This window comes from Limulus polyphemus, unplaced genomic scaffold, assembly GCF_000517525.1.
Source record: "Limulus polyphemus unplaced genomic scaffold, Limulus_polyphemus-2.1.2 Scaffold3715, whole genome shotgun sequence".
NCBI classification, from domain to species: Eukaryota; Metazoa; Arthropoda; class Merostomata; order Xiphosura; family Limulidae; genus Limulus; species Limulus polyphemus.
The window spans coordinates 54856-77495 of record NW_013669325.1 but is presented as its reverse complement, the minus strand read 5'-3'; the positions used below and the strand labels follow the sequence as shown (position 1 = coordinate 77495).

The 22640-nt window shown below is 33.6% G+C and overlaps 1 protein-coding gene across 2 annotated transcripts in view; it reads left to right on the top strand.

Annotated features, from left to right (window-relative positions):
* The window catches only part of LOC106469898 (RNA-binding protein 26-like), a 95622-nt gene that overhangs the window by 32285 nt on the left and 40697 nt on the right, over positions 1 to 22640 (top strand). For both annotated transcript variants that reach the window (XM_022398476.1, XM_022398475.1), the window contains exons 5-10: positions 3511 to 3857; positions 13492 to 13704; positions 14094 to 14222; positions 14682 to 14792; positions 19350 to 19553; positions 19676 to 19977. In XM_022398476.1, the coding sequence (XP_022254184.1) occupies positions 3511 to 3857; positions 13492 to 13704; positions 14094 to 14222; positions 14682 to 14792; positions 19350 to 19553; positions 19676 to 19977 (1306 nt within the window). The remainder of the gene's footprint in view (positions 1 to 3510; positions 3858 to 13491; positions 13705 to 14093; positions 14223 to 14681; positions 14793 to 19349; positions 19554 to 19675; positions 19978 to 22640) is intronic.

Sequence of the window (22640 nt, the reverse complement as noted above, 5' to 3'; positions counted from 1 at the left end):
CAATGAAAGAATAGACCATTCCAAGTTTTACTTGGTTAAACAAATGTTTAAACAACTCTATTCAATGAGAAAATTAATCATTCCTTTTTTTTCACTTTATGATTAGTGTTGATACTCAAATTGGGATGAATAAAATCTAAAACATTGGAAAAGGTATTAAGCACTGTAAAATGTAAACAAAGAAACCAACAATAAGGACACCTAGCTTATTGAGGTATTGCAACTCTCATCCGATGTGTTCTGAATTATACAGTACTTAGCATTATAAAATAAACTACTGTTTGTGTTCCTGAATAGCTTTTTAATTATAGTACTACTAAATATGCATCATTCAGTCTTAGTACCTGAAAAAATTTGTATTTAGTTTGAAATTTTCAAGGAACTATGCATCTTTAGTAAACGATTAATTTTGACAGGGATAGAAAACCTTGCACATAACAGTTTTACTTGTGATGTCACTATGTTGTTTTATTCTCAGTTTTTAATGGCAAGAAGTAAAGCAATAAAAAGCTATAATTAGGTTTCAGCTAAGATATTATAAAATTTTGTTCTTGATCTGTCAATTATGTATTAAGATCTTTATTACCAAAAAATATAGGTGCATATTTGCAAGACCCCTAGAAAAATATATTATATATATTGAACTAATCACAAGGGTGGTTAAAATTTATAGTGATTTAGCTATGCAAAGCAAAACCACTGTTATATTGTTGTTTTCCCCCAGTTCATTTTTATGCAAATCAGACACCTTATGATGTCCTACAGTCCTAAATGAAAATTTGAAAGATGCCTATTTCTTTACAAACTTCTTGTACATCCCATTGTCTCATTTATTGTGTAACATAGAACAAACAGGCTGCAGTCTTTATAACTGCAAGAGAATACATATGTTACATCAAGAAGAACATCACTTCCAAACTGACAGGATGATGTTTCAGTCAAAAAATGACACATAATTAATGACTTTTCTATCACAGATTTTAAGTGTGCACCCTCCAACACCAACCAGAGAGAAAACCTACAGAATAAGAAGATTTTCAAACTCGGATATATATAAAATTTAGCAAGTTATAGTGATGTCAGTAGTTATCTCTAGTTGTGATTCTATTACTTTTAATATTGTTATAGTAATGTCAGCAGTTATCTCTAGTCGTGATTCTATTACTTTTAATACTGTTATAGTAATGTCAGTAGTTATCTCTAGTCATGATTCTATTACTTTTAATATTGTTATAGTAATGTCAGTAGTTATCTCTAGTCATGATTCTATTACTTTTAATATTGTTATAGTAATGTCAATAGTTATCTCTAGTCGTGATTCTATTACTTTTACTATTGTTATTTTTAGTAATTTTAATAATAAATATCTGGATTCATAATCACATATATTAACTTAGTCGTCATTGTTACATTTGTTATTTTTCAACATTGATGAAGATAACTTCCATTCTTTAACACTTAAGATGGTCCAGTATTCTAACAGCCAACATATAGATCTGACTAAGGGTGGTTTCTCGAAACATTATCAGTTAAACTGTTTCTTTTTTTTTATGTTTTGCCCAAGCTTGTACTTCATCCTTTATAATCCAGTTTTTTACTAATGCAGGTTTAATTGTTTTTTGCTTTACAGTTTATGACATACCACTTCAGTATGAAATGTGGTCATCATGAACAGTATGAGGAGTCTGACACCAATGTCAAGCACTTTTAAAATGACATTGTTGATAAGGTTTTGAGGTATTCTTAATTATTCTCTGAAAGAACTGTTCCAGGACCTCTTTAGTGTCTGGATTAACTTGATAGGATGTGCTGTGCAAAAAGCTCTCGTATATGATTGATGGGATAGAAGGCTGGTGATGATAAAGGTCACATTGTATGATCAGTCCCCTCTTCTAGGAATATTTCAATTAGTTTAGCTTTGTTGTGCTAGTGGTTTTATTATCAACAAGCTGAGGAACCTGTCCTTTGTCCAGGTTATGAACTTTAAAAAATGTGGGGTGGATGCTGTGATAAATAACACAAAAATCATAACTTTCACACAATATATTTATAACATAACATATTATTACAGTATTCATTATTACTTCACCAAATGTTTTGTAAAAGCTTTAAGAACTCAATATGTACATAGTTAAAACATGGTATACACTGTGTATACATACGCTTTGTATTAAGAGGTAGCAGCCAAAGTAGTGACAGAAGGGGTGCTTTCTGTTAACCGGTTTCAGCAACCAACTCTTAATGTTCTTCCACAGTGTTTCATGTGGTTAATTAATTGACGGTCATTGGCCGCAAAGGGTGTTTTATGGGCCGAAGTTGAAACTTCATGAGGCAAAGTAGGAAGTGGGTATAACCCAAGAAATGACTCTTCATATCTACCTTATGGTGGCTGTTGGAGAACATTTTTACCTGAGTTTATGTATTACAATAGTAGTGATGTTTTTTTTTTCCATTGCATTCCTGCATAGAGAGTGATAGTGCACTTTCTGAGATATATATAAGATGTTTTGTGTACCCCCACACACACACTTTATGAAGGTTGTGTTATAGAAAATTTGATATTTTTTGTGTGTAAGGATATGGCACCATCTATGTGTGTAGTTAACATTAATTTATGTCAAAGATAATAAATGCTCATTAACAGGGATGAAGAGTGTTGTTAACTCACATTAACATGCCCTTTGTTCCAAACTATAATCCCACAAAGTTTGGTTGAAATTGGCCCAGTGACCTAGGAGTAGTTAGATAAGGGACAAACAGACAGATTTTTCTGCTTTATTTATATATATAGATTATGACTGAAATTGGGGCTAATTACACCAGCATGTTACAGTACAAATGATGGTAGTATGCAGGTCCTGTAATGCACAAAATTAGTGTTACCAGCTGTCTGTTTTGTTTTTGGTAATGGAATGGCTTATGCACGTGTCTGAGCGAATGTACCATTAGCTTGGAAATGGTATCACATTCTGCTGTTGACACCATGAGGTCAATGTACCATCTTGCAATACCATACTGTGATTGACTGGTTTGCATTTGTGTGACATTTTAAACATTCATCTATCTTATTTGATGTCTAGCCATTGTTTACAGACAAGAGTACTTTAATGTCTGTGATTCAATTCAGAAGAATAACTAAGAAAAGATTTTTGGAGACCATTCAAGAAAGCATTGGCTGAATGGCCAATCATTTACATTTCACTTGACCTGAATCCTGATTTGTATGATAATTAACTTAGAGAAGATAATTAGCATTATTTTGTTACAGCTGTGTTTTTCTTTTGATAGCTATAATAGGACAAATGCTCCAAAACTAGTGAAGATATAAAGACTTGTGTCTACTTAAATATTGGATTTTTAGGATAATAATACTTTCATTGTGACTGGAAAGAAATAAGATGTAATTTTATTCCAAGAGTAAATATACACTGTGGTACAAATTATACAAGTATGTACCATTTTAATCACGTTGTTGATATGTAGATGAGACTGTCTTTTTTTTTCTGCTAGAGAGCCAGATGACAGAAGAAGTCGAAGATATGTGAATGATGATCGATGGAGAAGGCCATACCCTAGTCATAGATATGATAATAGATATAAGGATTTCAAAATTCACCGAGTGTCTTCTTCTATTGATCGTGATAGAGAGAGAGAGAAAGAAAGAGACAGAGATTCTCGATTTACAAGAGACAAAGAGTTTGGTAACAAAGATCGTTCAGCTGGAGAGAAAAGTAAAAGTCGGAGTCGTAGCAGAAGCTGGAGTCATTCTCGATCAAGAACACGATCTTGGTCCCCACCTTCGTTGGGGTCCAGATCACGAAGTCGATCTCGATCATTCTCCAGAGATAGATCCAGAGGTATGCAAACATCTTTTTTTTTTGTTTGCACACCTATTGATTACAAAAACTCTGTTAAAGGCTTGTGCTGAGTTTAAGGAACAATTCAGGTTTATGACTTGTTATAAAATACCTATATTTATATATAGCCTTCCCTTCTTTTTATGTCTTTGTTCAGTTAGCTCAGTGAACTAATTATTATTGTTTTTATATCTGCTATCTAAATCAACCAAAAGTAGAGATACAGAAGAGAGGTAAAAACTTAACTTATTGAGTTAGGCTATGATATAAACCCATCAAGCAAAATTATCAGTTCATTCTTTATTAAAAGCAGTTAGTCATGGAAACAGATATTAAATAAAATAGGAAGCTTATGGAAATGAAGAAACTCAGTGTGACAGCATGCAGTCTTTTGAAAGGTATTATTAACTCTACCATGCCTGGATTAGTGCATTCTGTTTTGAAGCCAGCATTGCATCATTCAATTAAATAAAATATAGAAAATAAATGTGTTGTCATTCTTCCATGCATTAAAAAATTGTCAGAGATGAAACTTATTTAGTAAAGTTTTATTTATTTAATTTTATACATAAGTTTTTTTTTAATTGAAAGTTTTGATTTTGGGTTGATTTCAGCATGCTCCAAATGGAATGATTATTGTTTGTGATTTTTACGAATTTTTCAAAGCATAGTATGGTGCTCGTAATTCACTTGGAGGAAAGTCATAATAGTTTTGAACAATTCATTTAATTTAATTATGTTTATTTATTTATTTAAATATTTTCTATTGAAATTAAGATTTAAAATTTGAATTATAAACTATATTTTGATGCTAAGATTATTGACAGTAATGATAAAATTGTTTAATCGAATTTTGAATGCAACTCTGTGAAAAATGTTGTTACATGTGCACATTGATTGCTGCCATACACATAGGGTTAAGGAAATGGGGAGACAGAGTGTCTAGTACTTTGTCATTTTCTCATTACTCATGTAAAAAGTCCATTGAATTGATATCAAATTTTCCAACAAAGAAATGTGTCCCCTTTATTTTTCAGACTTAAAATGTGACAAAATAACTTATATTGACTTACTCTAGACAGAGTATCATGGTATGGTTTGAATGTTAAAGGAGGTGGGGAAATTAAATTTTTCAAAATGATACTCGGTATCGTACCTCACCTTCACACAAAGAACAGCTTGATCTTTTGTGCCTTTGCCTATGAGATTTGCATGCCACTAGACTTTCGCTAACTCTGGCCTAAAAATCACGTGTTTAACATGGACTGCACTAGTGCATGATGCCATCATGCAACAATAGCCCTTCACCAATAGGAAGGTGACATACCCTCTTTAGCAGTAACTCCCCTAATCACTTGTGCTCAAAATAATTTCATTTTTTTTCTTCAGCATTGGCTAGAACAGACGTGTTTTTAAATTATTAATCAATTACATGAGATATCTAATAGTTTATGAAACTTAAATTTTATTCAAGTTTAACTCGATTTTTTATTACCAAGGAAAAAGAAGAAAAATATTTTCTTCCCTGCTTACCCATTATGAATTCTCAAGTAATGGTAACTTCGCTTCGTATCGTGAAAATGATAATGTTTCTAACATGGGCCCTGTATCTGTTGTGGCTACTGGGAGCTTGTTGTGTGTGGAAGATGTAATAGTCATTGTTGAACTTGTTGTGAGTTCCTTCATGCTCACTGGCTTCCTCATCCCATCCATTCAGCTGATGATCCTTCTCCCCAATTTGAACATTATCAGGATGATGAAGATTTTGACTATCTATCTTCTCCAACTGGGTTTGCTCTAGTCACAGCTTTATCTATGGAGGAAAATTCTCACCTTTTTAATCTCCTCCTTGTCATGATTTTGCAGGTATGTTCTTTTCTTTCCCTTTTGCATTTTGATTCCTGCCATGCTTTACTACATGAAACCTATAAACAAAACTACTTTGTCTTCCCTCCTTCACCTGACATTAGGGTGCAGACTCATTTCTCAAACACCTGCACACCTCTACTAACATGTCTCACTCTCCTTGTCTACTTGAATCTGTTGTCCTGGCTTACTGTTGTTTTTGATTTCTGTTCCTCGATTCCCAGTCTTTTGAATGTCTTTTACGTACTTGGAGGGTACACCCCTTAACTTTTATTTCTCTTTCTAGTGCCCAGTTTTTACACCTTTGTCTGTTTCTTATCACCTCCAGCTTTACCTTATTTCTGAGACACTTCATCATGCTGAGGAGAGGTTCATTCTCTTCTTTTCACCACATTGGCTCTTACTTTTTTTTTCTGCTCTGTCCCATCTTACTTGGCTCCTCAGCTGTTAGGATGGAATGATTTTGTAACTAATGTATGCCTCTCTTATGCTTATCTCTGTTATCTTTGTTAGACTCCATTTCTTTGCCCTGAGATTTTCGGTGGCTGTATCCATCTCTCCCCTTCCCATCCCAGTTTCCTGACCTTCTTTTAATCCCTGTCCTCCCACTTCTTGATGTCAGGGTCATCACTCATCTCTTTGATGACCATCTGTCACTTTTGGTCCTGTGAGGGCCTGTCTGTCTCTTTTCACCAGCCTTTAATCTTCATGTTCTTCTGATGATAGATGGGTTACTCAGGTTCTCACTCACAGCCTCTTCTCCTCCTCCCCATTTCCATTTCCTTTTTTCCTCCTTCTGTTCCCCCTTATCTTCAATATTTCATAGATGTGGTCTCAGATCTCTTAGCCAAAAACACCATCAAGAGGGTGTTTACCCCTACACCTGATTATTCCTCATCTTTTTTTTTAGTCCTCAAGAATACTGGGATCTGATGCCCAGTTATTGACCTGTTTTCTTTAAACTGGTTTCTTATCATCCCACAAATCCATATGGAACATTTCTTTTCACTCAGACTGTAAATGACCAAGGTTAACATTTTGGACACCATTTTTACACATTCTGATCGCCCCATCCTCCAGATATTTTCTTTGTTTCATCCGATACCATGCTCTTCCTTTTGGTGTTGTGTTTACTTCTTATCTTTTTAATTGAATCTTAGGGTATTTGTCCACCTTGTTCATGGATTGAGGCTGAGGTTCCATTATTACATAGAAGACTGGCTTCTTTTTGCCCCTTCTCAAGAGGACTCCTTCTCTCACACCTTCATTTTTCTGCAGGAGTCTGCTCAGCTAGGCTAGCTTGTCAAGCCTTCCAAATCTTTTTATCACACCCACCTTGTATTTGGTACAGCTGGTTGTTTTCTTCAACTCTCATTTAATTTGGGCTCAGCCTTCACCACTTAGCTTATGAGCAATGTAATGTTTTGTCACCAAGGTTTATATTTCTTTTTTTCATCCTATACATGAGGTTATTTTGCTTTTGGGAACTCTGACTTTCTTTGAACTGCTCATTCATTTATTGGCTGCACACACACGTGCTTCTTCCAGTGGAAATTGCAGGACCAGTGGAACCTTTTTCAGAATCTGTTGTTTTTGTTTGTGCACTTCCTTTCTTCTCTTCTTGAGGATTTGTCCTGGTGGTTGGACCATGCCAGCCAACATTGTAGTGGGCATCCCTTTGTTGCCCCAACCAGATCTCTTATCTTTTCACAGATACTTCTCTGTAGGGCTGAGGAGGAGGCATATCTGGATGACTGCAGGACTTTGGGTGTGTGGGTGTCAACATCCTTGACCTTTGTGCCATCTGTCTGGTATTTTCCCATTTCCTTTCTCTTTTCATGGATCAGTTGGTTATGTTTCACTCTGAAAATTCCGCAGTTGTTTCTTGAATCAACCATCGGGGGGTACCTATTCGAGGACTCTTATTTCTACACATTGGTCCTGTTATTTTGGGTTTATTTCCATTGGATTTGTCTAAAGGCTTGTCATGTGCCAGGGGCTCTTAACTTGGTGGCAGATTACTTCTTTCAGCTGGACAGGGCTTTAACCATGGTGTGGTCTTTCCACTCTCAGGTTTTTCATTGGGTTTGCTCACAGTTGGGCATGCCTCTCATCAATGTCATCACCTCTCTGAGCACTAAACTTTCCCTCTTTAGGTCTCCATTGCTTCATCCTTCAGCCCTGATTGTCTGTGCTCTCAGTTAGGACTGGTTTCACCTTTTTCTGTATGTTTATTCTCTTATTCCTCTTCTCCATTGTATCCTCACTGTGATACATGACACTCCTTGTTGGGTCCTGTTGGTGGTGCTTCTTTGGCTGGCACAATCCTGATTTCCTCTGCTTCATCAATTAGTGTCCAAGCCCCTCTTCTGCTCCATTTCCACTCTCCTTGTTCCAACCTCATTTTTTATTCACTCAAGGGTGTTGTCCCTTCATCTTCATGTGTGGAATTTGTCTAGTCCATTGCCTGCATGGCTGGATTTTCCAAATGTGTAGCTTTTTTCTTATCCTATTCCTGTTATCCTTCAACTCTGCCCATTTGTCGACAGAAGTGGTGGGTTTTTCGATGATGGTCCATCAACCTTTCCATTCTTCTGGGCCATCCTAATGTGGCCCACTTTTCAACCTTTTTCACAAAGTTGTTCAACCATGAATTGTAGTTTTCCACTATTGCTGGTTTTTGGGTGGCTTTATCAACCACATTGCTCCATTCTCATTACTGTCAGGTTTTACTTCTTCTGTTCTCTCCACTTTGTTCCAAGCCTTCCTTCCTTCTTCACCGACCCCATCCTCCTACTCCCATGCCTGACTGGGACTTTGATATGGTTTTACATGCTCTTACAAATGCTTTACTCAAACCAGTGGCTTCATGTTCATTATACCTTTTTCTCTGAAGAAATTTTTTCTTCATATTTTTGCCTGTCATTGCCTACATTCAAATGTTTATGCCATTGATGCTTCTGGCATTCTTTTTCACTGTACTTGCTCTCTAACTAAACTGTACCTTTCATCCTAAGATAGTTTTTTCACATTTGGTTGCATCAGATTTATCAACTGTCTCCTTCTCTTGGATGAGATCCTTCAGGTTGACATGTGGATGAATCTGCATATGTTCATCTCCCATTATCTTCATCATCTGAAAGTTTCATCTCTTGTGGGAGTTCGACTCTTTTCAGTCACTGTTCTTCAATAAAACTACATACCATCTTTGATAAGGATAAGTACATTTTCTTCTTCTTTTTTTATAGGATCCCACCAGGTGGCTGATGTTGCCTACCAGGGTAGTCCTATTTTCTAAAATTTGTAGTGGGCCAGTGTTAACAGAAAGAGTTCAACCCATACTCCCTGTCTTTACCACTGTCTCACTGTTAGGACAGGTAGTTTAGCGAAACCACTAGAAGTATCCTCATGGTATTAAAATTATTCAATTATCTGATCCAAACCTTACCATACCATTGACTGTCATGGAAGAAGCTAGCACCAGTGAAGTGACCATCCACTTCTTTGGCTCTTGTGGGCCAGCTTTTAAAAATAGGGTTTTGTGGTTACCCATTGCACTGTCTCCATCAGAAGACCATTCTGGCAGGCATCTGAAAGGGATCCAGGCACTTCTCCGGGTCTCTCCAATGAGAATTCTCCACCACCCTTCTTCAAGTGGAGCACTGGATATCTTTTCCACTTACCAGTTCCTAGCCACTGGGATGAAAAGCCTTGAAGAGTTCCTCACTGGTTGTGTACAGCACAATATGGTGAGAGGTGGGGCAGTGGTGGCATTGTTTATACTGTGCTGGTCACCCCTCAAACAGCTTGTGTGCCTTTCTTCTGCAGTGGGAAGGGTTTGTCGTCCTTGTCTCTGTCTATGTAGCTGAGTCAAGGTGATACATGCACACCATCACACAGTATGGTCTGATTGCGAGCTAACCACATTACACTTCTTGGCTCGCCTACCACTTGTGTGTGGGTGCTCAGTTGGTCATGATAAAATTCTACCCATCCCTGCAACACTTGAGGCTTTTTGTTTTTTTCTCTGTTTTCTTCGAGGTGAAGAGTATGCCCTGGTTGTGACAAAATGCAGTCTCCCACGGGTGTGCTCCTATGGAGTCCTAACAATTGGTATCACAATTCATGGGCTTACCCCTTTGGGCACTTTCTGAAGGGAGCTTACCTTGGTTTAATGTTTGCACCAGCCCATTTACCATTTCAGTGTGGGATTCTAGTTATTCTGTGTATGAAGGTGAGGTATCATTTTGGAAATAAACAATTTCCTTAACTGAAAATGTATTTCTGATAGATACCTATTCATACCTTCTCATCTGTCCTCCCCACTTTCAGTCCCCTTTCTTCTTGCCTCTTCGACAAATGAAGATATTTCAAACGAAAGTGCTTAGGGGGAGTTATTGCTCAAGGAGGTTGTATTGCCCTCCTGTTGGTGGAGGGCTTTCATTGCATGATGATGTCATCATGCACTTCCACAGTTCATGTTAAACATGATTTTTTATGTGGTAGTTAGCTCAAGATTAGTGGCATACAAGTTTCATAGACAGATGTATGAGGAATCAAGCAATTCTGTGTGTGGAGGTGAATATATATCAAAAATATACTTCCAGACGAGAAAATATTAAATTTGCAGTATGTTTTCCTTAATTTTGTTTTCATCTTAAAACCAATGTAACATTACCAATTATTTTGGATTTAAGGACATCATTCTCAGTTTGATATGCTCTCATGTAAGGTAAAAGTACTCTTTTCACCTTTACCATGATAATTTTATAGTTTCAACCATTAGGTGTGTGTGTGTGTCAAAGAACATGGCAGTATAAATTTTACTCTATTTCAAGTGTAACTAGACATATAATGGAGATCAACTTCGATTTCACTAGGAATTCAAGAATACTAAAATTAAAAAAATGTGTATATTTATTATTTATCCAAAGTTCAAGAATAAACAGTTAAGCCTCTGAGATATCACTTACTTCAAATTTTAAAAAATCTTCACTAAAAAAGCCAAGTGGTTTACAGAAATAGAAATGTTAATATTGATCTTTGTATTCTATAAGAATGAAAAACAATCTGTTGTAGTTAAAAGATTGTCAGAGAAATAAAAAATATAGCCATCAAACGAGTAGCTACTGCTTATTTATAAATCTAAATCTTATAAAAATGTGTGCAGAAGCTGAGATAACCTTGCGTAACAAATCTCCATTTATTTATAGTCTTACTTCTTTTTCTCTGTTCAATATGTTCGACTCATTCTTTACAGTATCAGTCGTGTTTTTGTTTATGTTATGGTACTTGTACTACCAATATAAATGATATGCTAAATATCTATACTCAAACTACATTTAAGTTCTTATACGTTGTTACTACTAAGATTTATTATAGAAGTGCCAGCTTTTTAAAGTGAAGTTAATTGAGCAATTTTAATTTTAAGGAAGAAAGATAAACTGTTATTTCTGCAATATGCAGTGTTTGTTGTATCCATAATGAAGTACACTGATAAAATAACCAGCAAAGTTACCTATTATGGTTTTAAGCATATTTGAAGACTCACTTTCAGTTTACGTAGTTTTCAGATGCACAAGTTTCTAAAATTTCTGTTTCCTAAAGAGACTTTGAGGCTATTCGTCTTTCCCAAAAAAATTATCAATTGGTTTTTTTTACCATTCAGAGGAGTAAGGTATAATGTTTTTTGAAGTCAACACAGCCATTTTCTTCAGGGTAACAGTAGGGAGGTGGCATTGGATAATTGTTTACTGAACAACTGATATTGATCCTGTCACAATGATAGGCCACATTAGAAAGAGGCTTTTCAGTCAGTGCAAATTTGACTTATAAAAAAGAATTAAGAACACCTACAAATCACAAAGAATAATCAAAGATGATATAACTAAATCTGGAAATGTAGGAAAAATTATTGTCTCTCTAAGCACGACTTATTATATAGAATCTTCAAGGCAAAGTACCAGCAGTATTTACAAGCAAGAGCTTGGAAGAACACTGGACAAAGAAAAAAAACTGTATGGCCAGGACAAAGGGAGCTAAGTGAGTGAACGAAGAAGCTTTGCAAGGAGATTGAGCATCTTCAGGAGGAAGCTGACAAGGATGTAGATGAAGCTAAAGAAATCATCCAAGCAAGAATGAATCCTCAAATTTAACAGTTTTAAGATGTCTCTGAAAGAAAAGAAAATTGAACTCCAAAAAGTGATGGAAGAAATAAGAAATATAAACTGATAGTGTTCATTTTTGGATGGTATCAAAATGTTATTCCCTTGAAATGTGCAATATGATTTTAGTTGACGTTTTCAAATCACTAATTAGGTTACAAAAACTTTACAATTTCTTTCCATATTTTTCAAGTTATTTCAGTTGACTTTTGTATTGTTTGGCTTATTTGTTGTAAAACATGATTTTTGCATTTTATGTAATTTCATTGTACTGAAAAAGTACTCTAAAACTGTAGGTGATATTTTTGAATATAAAAAGGGAAGGGAGTTTAAAATTGTTTCTTGTATTTCATTGTTTATATTATTGCTAGAACATTTTGTAAACTGTTAAAATCAGTAAGTTAGGTCCTAGATTTGAATTTTTCATTAGCCTATGTGAACCATATTTATGGAATCGTCTCATCTCTACCTTGATTAATTTCAGAACAAGTATGCTGCACTTCAGGGAATCAAGGGCACTTGCTCCTTTGTCCTGTAAAATTTTGGCAACCCCTCTCAAAGATCATATATTGCTTCACAGTTTAAGTGTGTTCAGTCACTTTCAACCTGTTTAAAAAGCCCTGCAATCTTTGCCGTTCTTACATTTCTTGCACTTTTGTCATCTTGAGGAGCCAACAAAGTTGCCAATATTTCTTCATAGGCATAAAAAACATGGGAAACATGCTACTTAATTCACACACCATGTGTTTGGGCAGAGGGTTAAAATATTGCACACTACTTCCTGCAACCAGAAACAGACTCGTATTGCTTTTTATGATTTTCAGACTTGCAGATGACATATAACACAACACATCGTTTTGGAACAACTTGGGACCTACTGGTCCATCTCGGCTGTTCCATCCTCTAAACTAAATTAAAATGATTAAAAAATAATAATAATAATAAAAAATCTTAAAGCCAGCCTCTTTCATTCATATAAATTAGAAGCATCATGGATGAAGTTTAGTGCTCCTGGAACATAATGCATGTTTCAGCTTACTTCTTGCAGCCCAAGATTGAGTGAGTGGTTGTACACTGAATCAGAGTTTATTTCTTCAACCTATGCTGGCACACCAGAGAATAGGCTGCTCATATTACTTACTTTATCAAAGCATCTGCTGTCAATCAGGAGGAGAGGCTTTGAAGGGCCTATAGAACGAGTTCCATTTGAATTGAAAATGCAGATATCTCAATTATTTCATTTTGGTAATGCTAATTGGTTGAAATAATTGATTTGTTATATACACATTGTTGCAGATACTTCACATCTACCTTCACACACTGAGGTTTACAAGTGAAAAGTTGAGGCTGTGGCTAATTTGCATCTTTTGGGGTGCATCTCCATATCTTTAGAATCAATGATTTCCTGAAAAATATATGAATTTAATTTCTTATTTTCTTTTTCTCGGAGTTGGATGTGCAGGGACAACTTTGTAGTCTAAATGACTCCTTGTTCTCCATATGTTATATATGTTATAAAATAATTAATAGTTACAATTAAAGTAGTAATGGATGTACATGTATTTTGAAAGTACTTAAATATGTTTGATTCCAAATTGTTTCAGCACATATAAAAAAAAATTCAAGTGGCCAAGGAGAAACTCTACAGCATCCAGCTGATCATGGGGATACAGATTATCGTGTACCTCCTCACAGCACAGGTCCAAGTTTAGCAATAACTACTGCTGATCCAGTATCTTCCACTGCTCCAGGTGTACCCCCTGTTACTACTGGTCCATATCCTAACAGAGGAACAAAACGTTGCAGAGACTTTGATGGTCTGTATGGTGCATTGCTGAAAACATTGCTTTGTATATATATATACATGATTGATGTATAAAAATGTTTCATGTGTTAGAACTAAAATAAACATTGAAGCAGCTATGATTGCTTAATATACAATGCATTTGCATCGAAGTATAAGTGAGAAAGTTTATTTGTATCTTTTCATCGACAGTGCTTGCTATTTTTCTCCCATACTAAGAGTAGTTATTTGATATTGTTATATCACAAAGAAGATATATAATGGTTTATACATTAAAGTTCTGAAAAAAATAAAGATTTTAACTGCAAATTATATATAGTTAAATGATAGTTATTTGTTTTATGCTTGCAATCAGCTAAGCTAATTAGCTTTTTATTGTATTGTCAATAATCTTTTTAACAGAAAAGGGATACTGCATGCAAGGCGACATGTGTCCATTTGACCACGGAACTGACCCTGTTGTTGTTGAAGATGTCTCCTTGCTTGGCTTTGGGCCAACTTCTAGCAGTGCACCTCATGTAAATGTGCAAGGTATTTGAGAAAATCTTAACATCAACTGTAATAACTCTGTTTTATCTCAAGTTATAAAAATTAAAAGTTCTTTTATCTTCTTACCCTCCCCCACCCCACCCTTTATTTATAGCTTGACATATTTTTTGAAATAACATCTGACTCATTATATTTTGAATAAGAATAGGTGATACCTTGTAAAATGCTTTCCTGCTAAAGTCATTTTTAACGGAATACAAGAAATCTTACTTTGTGAAGAATTGTAAAAAGATCTGGGTCATAGCAGTGTAGCTATCTAACATAAAGACAGATTTATGCTTAGCTGCTTCATTGGCTAATACAGAGTTTTCCAGATTTTCTACTTACAGCATTTTAAAGTTCATTACCTTGTAAACATTCACTATACATACACAATACTCATAACTCGTATATTTTGATTACTTTACTTTGTGTTTCATTATGTATGTTGGACAATTTCAGCTCCTCCACCACCAGGCATTCGTCCAACTCTGCTGCCCCTTCATGGGCAGCCACCTCTCACACGTCCTCCATTTCCACCTGGAGTTTCCGCTCATCCTCCCCCACCACCTGGTCAGTGCCTAGAATTTTTTTAGTGTTGATAACATTTGTATGTAAATGTATGTTGACACTTACCTTTTACATGCAGTAAAATAGTATATGATGGGTTTTAAGTAAATAGCTCAAGCAAATTGAAAGTAATAAAATATTATTATTATTAGGAAGTTTTTTTATTCCCACTATTGTTAAGTTGACAACATATATTCATTGTAGCTAATCAGTTTTAATAGGAGGTTAAAAGTAGTCAACCAGTAAAGTGAATTTTTGAGCTTATTTTTTACACCATTTTGTACCAGTACAACTGAAAAAAGCTTCAGAAAGAAGATAAGTTATAATTATTATTGTAATTTAGTGAATGTTTGGGTTTTAACAGCAAATTGTGAATGTCAATTAAACTACCATTCAGCCTTAATTTTGAGTAATTGTAAAAATTAAGATCATCGTAGTTTACTGATGTGAAATATGTAATATGTAATCACTTTTTTTTATTGAGCTTATACAATTAGTGTAGAAATATGAAACAGTAAAATCAATCCTGTAGTGATGAGAGCAGAAATAGGCTTAGTTTTTGTGAATTTGGTATGCAGTGCTCAAATGACACTGATGATAAATGAAAAAAGGCCAAATACTAAAGTGAAGAGAGAATTGAAGTTCTGAAAGAAATATTTTACTTTAATTATTCAAACTTTTAGGATGTTGACTGTAACATGTCAAATTTTTGTCAACAGTATTGGTCCATTGGACCAACTCCGTTTCTGTGAAGCTACACATGGTAATGTTTACTATAATTTTGAATTTATAAAAGTTACCTTCTCAAATATTAGCAGGCATTTAACAAACACTGTATTAGATAAAGTCTTTTGTGTACAGAAAAGTAGATATGTTAATAAAATATTTTTACTAAAAATTTGTTGCGAATTTATGAAGCTTTTGCTGAATCAAAGGTGATTTTTATAATAAGAATAGAAACATTTCTTTTCACCTTAAAGTTTTAATGTTTCATTTGCATAACCTTTAGAACCTTTTAAATGAATACCAAAGGTTTATTAAAGCAAAGTAATTGACGTACAGGGGAAAAAATTAAAAAAATCAATAATACAATTTTTTCTATAAGAGCTTCACAGTATAAACGACTGTTACAGTTATTTATCCTAATAGTCTCAGCTATCTAACCTTTTCATTTTATAACTTTATGATGCCATTTAGACTCTATCTAAGTACATGACAGGCAATTAACCACAGCAGGAGAACTTAGTGTAAACAACAAATAAGTCTACAATCACATTAAATAAAAGCTGATAAGTTTCTACATTTTACACTTTAGTTATTTCTGTTTACAATAAATACAAAATATACATAAAAACAAGAAATGTTTGACTTAAATTAAAATTAAAAGTTATTTTACTAATTTGTACTTGATTGTACTTCCTTAGAACTAGGTTTTTCATGCTGTGTTGGTTTTACACAAAATTATTGATGTTCTTTTCAGATGTGTATTTTAGGACACAAAAACATAGTGTCAGACACTAGAATAGAATGTCCAAAACCTGCAGTAATTTAACTGGATTTCTAAGTAACTTATAAATAGGTTAAAAAATTTTGTTAGCTGGTCAGTCCAGAAAAACACGATCACAAGCGATGAAGCTGAGGTTAAATATCTACCTATGTATGGACACCAAAATTAAATAAAAGTGTAAGGAATCTTGTAAAAATAGAGTTGCTCTTCTTGTTAGATATAAATAATACCATAGCAATGCCAGAGAGAATTATTGATGTTTTTTGAAAGACAAAATGACATGTCATGTTTATGTTGTGGTTGACTTTTGTTTTCATGTCTCGCAAAGCAAGAAGATTGAAGGTTCTAAATTTACTATAGTATGTGTTTCTAGTTAGTTGGACATTCAGAAAATCGTACTAGGGTAGGAAGAAAATCTAAAGTGTGTAAATTGGAGTGCAGATTTGTCAAGTGACACAGAGAAGTGAAGATTGAGAATTTTTTAATATTTCCTTTTAAGATATTAAAACTTGGGTAATATTAAAATTTAGATTATAAATTACAATTTGAAATGTTATGATTTGTTTATGTTTATATCCTGCAGAATGTTGCATGCTTAATATTTCTGTTTTGAATATAATTTCCTTTGGTGTATATCAGATTCAGTGTTCTGAGCCAAAAGGTTTTATTATTCAATTCCTTATATTATTTCATGGATCACTCTATCACTCAGTAGTTCATTATAAGTTAATTTTTCGTAGAAACTGACATGAATGTAATTCAATCAGCAGTTTATTATCACAGTTAGGTTTCTCATATTTTTAAGGTAGCTAAACAGTCTTTTGGCTGATCATGTAGCTAATAAAGAATTTTAAAATTTTATAAAGACACGTAAGGGTCAATATATATGTAGCCTAGCTAGGTATAGTAATATAGAAAGTTTTAATGCTACAAAAAGTATTGAAACAAGAAACTGAGTTACTTAGAATTTTAAAATTTTCTTTCCCCCACTTTGACAAATCACTGTAGTTGTTTTAATCTAAGCCGAAGTAGGGATAACATTTTTCTAATTTTAAGTAGTTTGGTTTTTCTAGTTTGACTTGTCTCAATACTTTTTGTAGCATTAAAACTTTTTATATCACTGTAGCTAGCTAGGTTACGTAGATATTAATCTCTACTTATAAAATTAAATTTTTTTTATTATACTTGTTTATTTCCTTTTTATTAGCTATATTTTTTGTGCGCCAGAATATTAAGCGTGGGGCCACATATACCTGATTTGATTTTACTCATCAGGCTTTCTTCAAACCTACCCTATCTAATTATATGTCTAGAGTAATGCCTCATCCAATTCATTATCCATTTTTATCCTTTTCCATACAAGACAGGAATAATTGGGAACCCAGATGTAGGGGTTATGTGAAATAAGTAGAACAATAAAGTTTTCATGTTTTCTGTACACTTATCTGGAAAAGTCACTTGCTTACTTAGATGAAAATTTGTTGAAATAGTGAAATTTTAATTCATTCCATAAACATGTTTATAGTGATTTAGGTGACTTTATAAATACAACACTAAAAACAGGGGTTTGATTCCTCTCGGAGGACACAGTAGAAAGGCCGATGTGGCTTTGCTATAAGAAAGCACACAATTATAAGTACAGTAAGCTTTAGTTTTTGCTCAGCCAATACTGTGAAATAGTCATTGTTGATATATAGACATTTTAAAGATGGTTTTAAATGGTCGATTTTTATGGCTGTCATTTTGTTTCATCACGATCCCTACTACGGCAGTACTTAATTATTTTTAATATTGCCCTGATATAGAAATTTCGTTATCACATATTAATTATGATTACCTCTCAGTCCTTCAGGTAAGAATTGGAGAAATAATAGTTTTATTTGATGTAGATAAATGTGTAATGTACAAGTGTGGTTGCACTAGTGCACTAATATCAGTCGTAGTATGTAATATAGCAGCATAAAACAGAGAGTAGGTACAAGGCCAATAATGGTTTTATTTGATGTAATAAATGTGTAATGTACAAGTGTGGTTGCACTAGTGCACTAATATCAGTCGTAGTATGTAATATAGCAGCATAAAACAGAGAGTAGGTACAAGGCCAATAGAATAAACTTCTGTTTCCTTATATTATACAAGATAAGTTAATTTACCCAATTGTGACCAAAATGTATGGTTATCTTTGTTTTTGGAGCTATCAACTGTCTAACATTTGGTGGTTATTGTGCATGCTCTATGCAGGAGAGAACATGTGGCTAATGTTATGTTCATGAAGTTGTGCTGTATATAAAGGCCAAACTGTGAAGATGAACAGTTTACTAAGTAATCAAATAAATTGAAATTAATTTTATTGTTTGATGAAAGTTTCCACACTTTTCTTAATGATGTGAATTTCATGATTTATCTGTATATCTTGGATAGATTTGGAATAATTTGGTTCCTCAAACACAAAGCTTGTATATTGCAAAGCATATTCTGGAATCTTTTGGTATATATTTGTCCTAATCTCAACATTCTGTATGCATTTCACTTTCAGGTCTAGTTGCATATTTCTTACATAAGATAACATGAAGGTTATCGAAATGCCTCTTATTCAAACATAAACAATGTTTGGTTGATCCAGATCTGTCCAAGATACTACCTGTCTAAAAACAAAACTTTGTACATGTTAAATAGATTACCAAATTCCTTAATTTCAAAAACAATTTGAACTCATGGACACCCATATTCTGTAAGATTTCTCTCAAAGCCACTCAAGTTTTTAACAGTTTTGTTTAGAAGATTGGTAGCATCGATAGGCCACAAATGTTTTTCTAGTTGTGTAAAGATTTTGTCTACTATTCCAGAAATTCAATACTGTAAAGATAATTTATTATAAATCTGTGTACTGTCAGTACTATAACCTGTTTTGTGAGTTATGTCTAATGTTAATCTTTGAACATAAACTCTTGTGTTTGTAATGTTGGAGAAGTTTTAAGCTTTTCTTTATAGAAATTATTAAACATTTAATAATTATTATTGTGAAAATATAAAGTTGGTTCATTTCTTTAAAGAGTCATATGCTCCAGAGCCATACAATCCTGAAGCACCAGGCATTAAAAGACCATTCCGAATGCATCAACCCTTTTGGGGCCCAAAAGATACAGGAATGCCTCCAGTAAGGTTATCTATTCCTCATGGACCTCCTCCAATGTTCCTTCCTCCACCACAAAGAACAAGAGAGTTAATTGGTGTTCCTACAATTGACAATCCTATAGGTTGGTTTTTCTTTATATTCTTGTTGTAAGCAGAATAAAACTTGTAAGAAAGTGTTTGATCTGTTGATTTGACTTACAATTATTAATTTGTTAACCATGATACTGTTTCCTTGGTTTAATAGTGTCAACAACCTCCTTGAGAAGTCAACCAGTTTTTGAACCTAAAATACCTCCAAGCATTGTTGTTACAGCATCCCATAATAGCATTGGTACTGGTCTAGTCTCTTCTGTATCTGTACAACCGAGTGTTATGACCAATGTCAAGCGAAGGCCATTTGATTATAACCGTTTAGACTCAAAGAAACCTTTTATACCAAACCAAGGAAGATGTACACTGGAAGTGAGAAAGGTTCCTCGACATTTGAATACCATCACACAGTTAAATGAACATTTTTCCAAATTTGGCAACATTGTGAACCTTCAGGTACGTATTAAATAGTTATAATCGGTGACTACTTGTGTATATCAGATATCGTCTTATTAGAAACAAACAAGATATTACTCTGCTCTTTATTATATTTGTAGTGAAGGCAGAATTAAATTGTTGAATAGCTACAAAAATGTGTATTTTATTTCCTAGTTCTTTACATAAGTAACTGTAGGATATATTGTTTACTTTTAGGTGTATTTTACATTTATAATATTTTTCTATTTTTACAGTTTTCTTGCTTATCTTAGGATATTTTTAGTATTACTCTATTATCTTATTAAAGATTTATAACTTAGAGAACATTTGAAACTGTTTACTAAATAAAACAATTGTTTTTTGTTTTTGTTTTAGTAAAAAGGATAATTATAAAAAAATTCTAAAGATGGTATGAAAACAGGAGTCTCCAAAGGGGGCTGAGAATGAGTTGTAAAGGTGCAATAAATGTCTTTGAAGTTTTCTTTTCTATTTTGTAAATACTAATATATAAAGATAAAAGTTACTTCATCATCTCAACCTCCTTTTATTCTTCTTCAAATATTGTTTGAAATTTTCACACAAAGCTATGCAAGTCTGTATATAACTCTTCATATTTTAAACTGATAAACTAGAGGGAAGGCCGTTAGTCAGTGATAGCTACTAAAAATGATTTAGCTACTCTCATCTGATTGAATAGTGGGATTTGAATGTCACTGTTGTACAATATCCAATATACAATTATTATTAATGGGGAGAATCCTTGGATTCTCCGTTCAGACACAATAACTACTGTGCCATGCTTGTCCCTACTTTTTGTATTCTACACGTTTATTGATTGTTTTAAAGTTATTGAACAATGTACAGATAAGCTCTCTGTGTACAATTGTATTATCATGTTAGTGTTCTTTTTGGAATGATAAAGATTTAATTTTAATTTTATTTACCTGACAAATAAAGGTCTTGAATGTTTACCCTCAGAAAAGGAGATCCCTTCCAGAAAAAGAAGTTTCTTTTATACTAAAAACAGTGAAGTGGCTAACAAAAGATGCATGATTGTTTAACTGCATCGCATTCATACTTCAGTAGTGTTACCAGCACTGACAGACAGAATTCATGATTTTGTTATCATGAGTAATTACAAAGGGTTTATTAAAGAACAACATGAAATGTAAAAAAATATCTTTCCACCACTGAATATATCAGATAAGTCTGCATACATAGTATATTCTATGGAATCAAGACATTAAGGCTAACATTTTGGCCCAATCTTATTGTCAGTTAGAAATGTACATTTAAAATTCAGGTACCTGTGCTATAACACAAATAGAATATAATTATTTTTAATTGATAAACTTCCAAACACTGTTGAGACTAGGAATGAGTTTAAAACAGTGACTCCAATTTATGCCACATACTATATTGTAAGAGGTAAACCAAGAGATAAATGACTGTTTTTCCAACAATCAAGCTAGTTTTAATTGATAAACTTCCAAACACTGTTGAGACTAGGAATGAGCTTAAAACAGTGACTCCAATTTATGACACAAACTATATTGTAAGAGGTAAACCAAGAGATAAATGACTGTTTTTCCAACAATCAAGCTAGTTCAGTTATTCACATGATATACACATCTAAGTCCAATTTATGCCACAAACTATATTGTAAGAGGTAAACCAAGAGATAAATGACTGTTTTTCCAATAATCAAGCTAGTTCAGTTATTCACATGATATACATATCTAAGTCCAATTTTGTAGTCCATGTCTAGAAATCAGTAGCAAAATGAGTAATATAAGACTTAAAAAGAATTGGAAATTTGATGTAGAAAGATACAATGCATGAGTAAGTACCGTTCTTTTTCCATGCCTTTCATGGTTGCAGTAATAACTTTTGTAGAAAGTCATAAAGTTCAGACAGATGGAACCAAGCAGCATTAAGAGTTTAAGCCAAATGCAACATGCAAGTAATTTAACCAAAACTCCAAGTTTCCCAGTAAAAGAGTCATTAGTTGACTCTATTGCACCAGTCAGTAACCAAGACAAGTAAATGGTGCTAAATCAGTATTCTGTAATGTTCTGTAAACTGCCACGTGATGTGGTAATTTGAGAAAACAAGTGAAGGACACAGATAATTCTTGCCATAGATGCATGTGTCCACACTTTTCCAACCTTTGCCAATTTCCTATTCTGCAAATTTATGTTTGAGAAAAATGTTTGTACTTCAGTCTCTGCTAAATACTTTAAATGAACTTTGTTCTTAATGCTATCAATTTATAATAAAGAAAATTTTAGCTCTCTTATTTTACATTTCATTTAAAAATTTTCATAAAAGTTTCACATATTTAATTATCATGTTTTCTTTTAAAATAACTGAATAGTGTTTAAAAATATATTTTTTATTTTAATTATATTAGGTCGTCAAGAAATTAATGTCACATTTTGGAACACACTCATTAACCACTCCCCAAAAAAATGTACATCATGTATAATAATTAAATGAACCACCTAAATGTCACGTTAGCATAGCGTATATAATGTGTAAAGTTTAGTATATTCTAATCACTTATAGTGATGGCACATGACGAGACACACATTTGGCATGTAATGCTGTTTGAATACAAGAAGGGCAACAATGCTTCTGTAGCCACAAAGAATATCAAAGAAATTTATGGAAATGTTTTG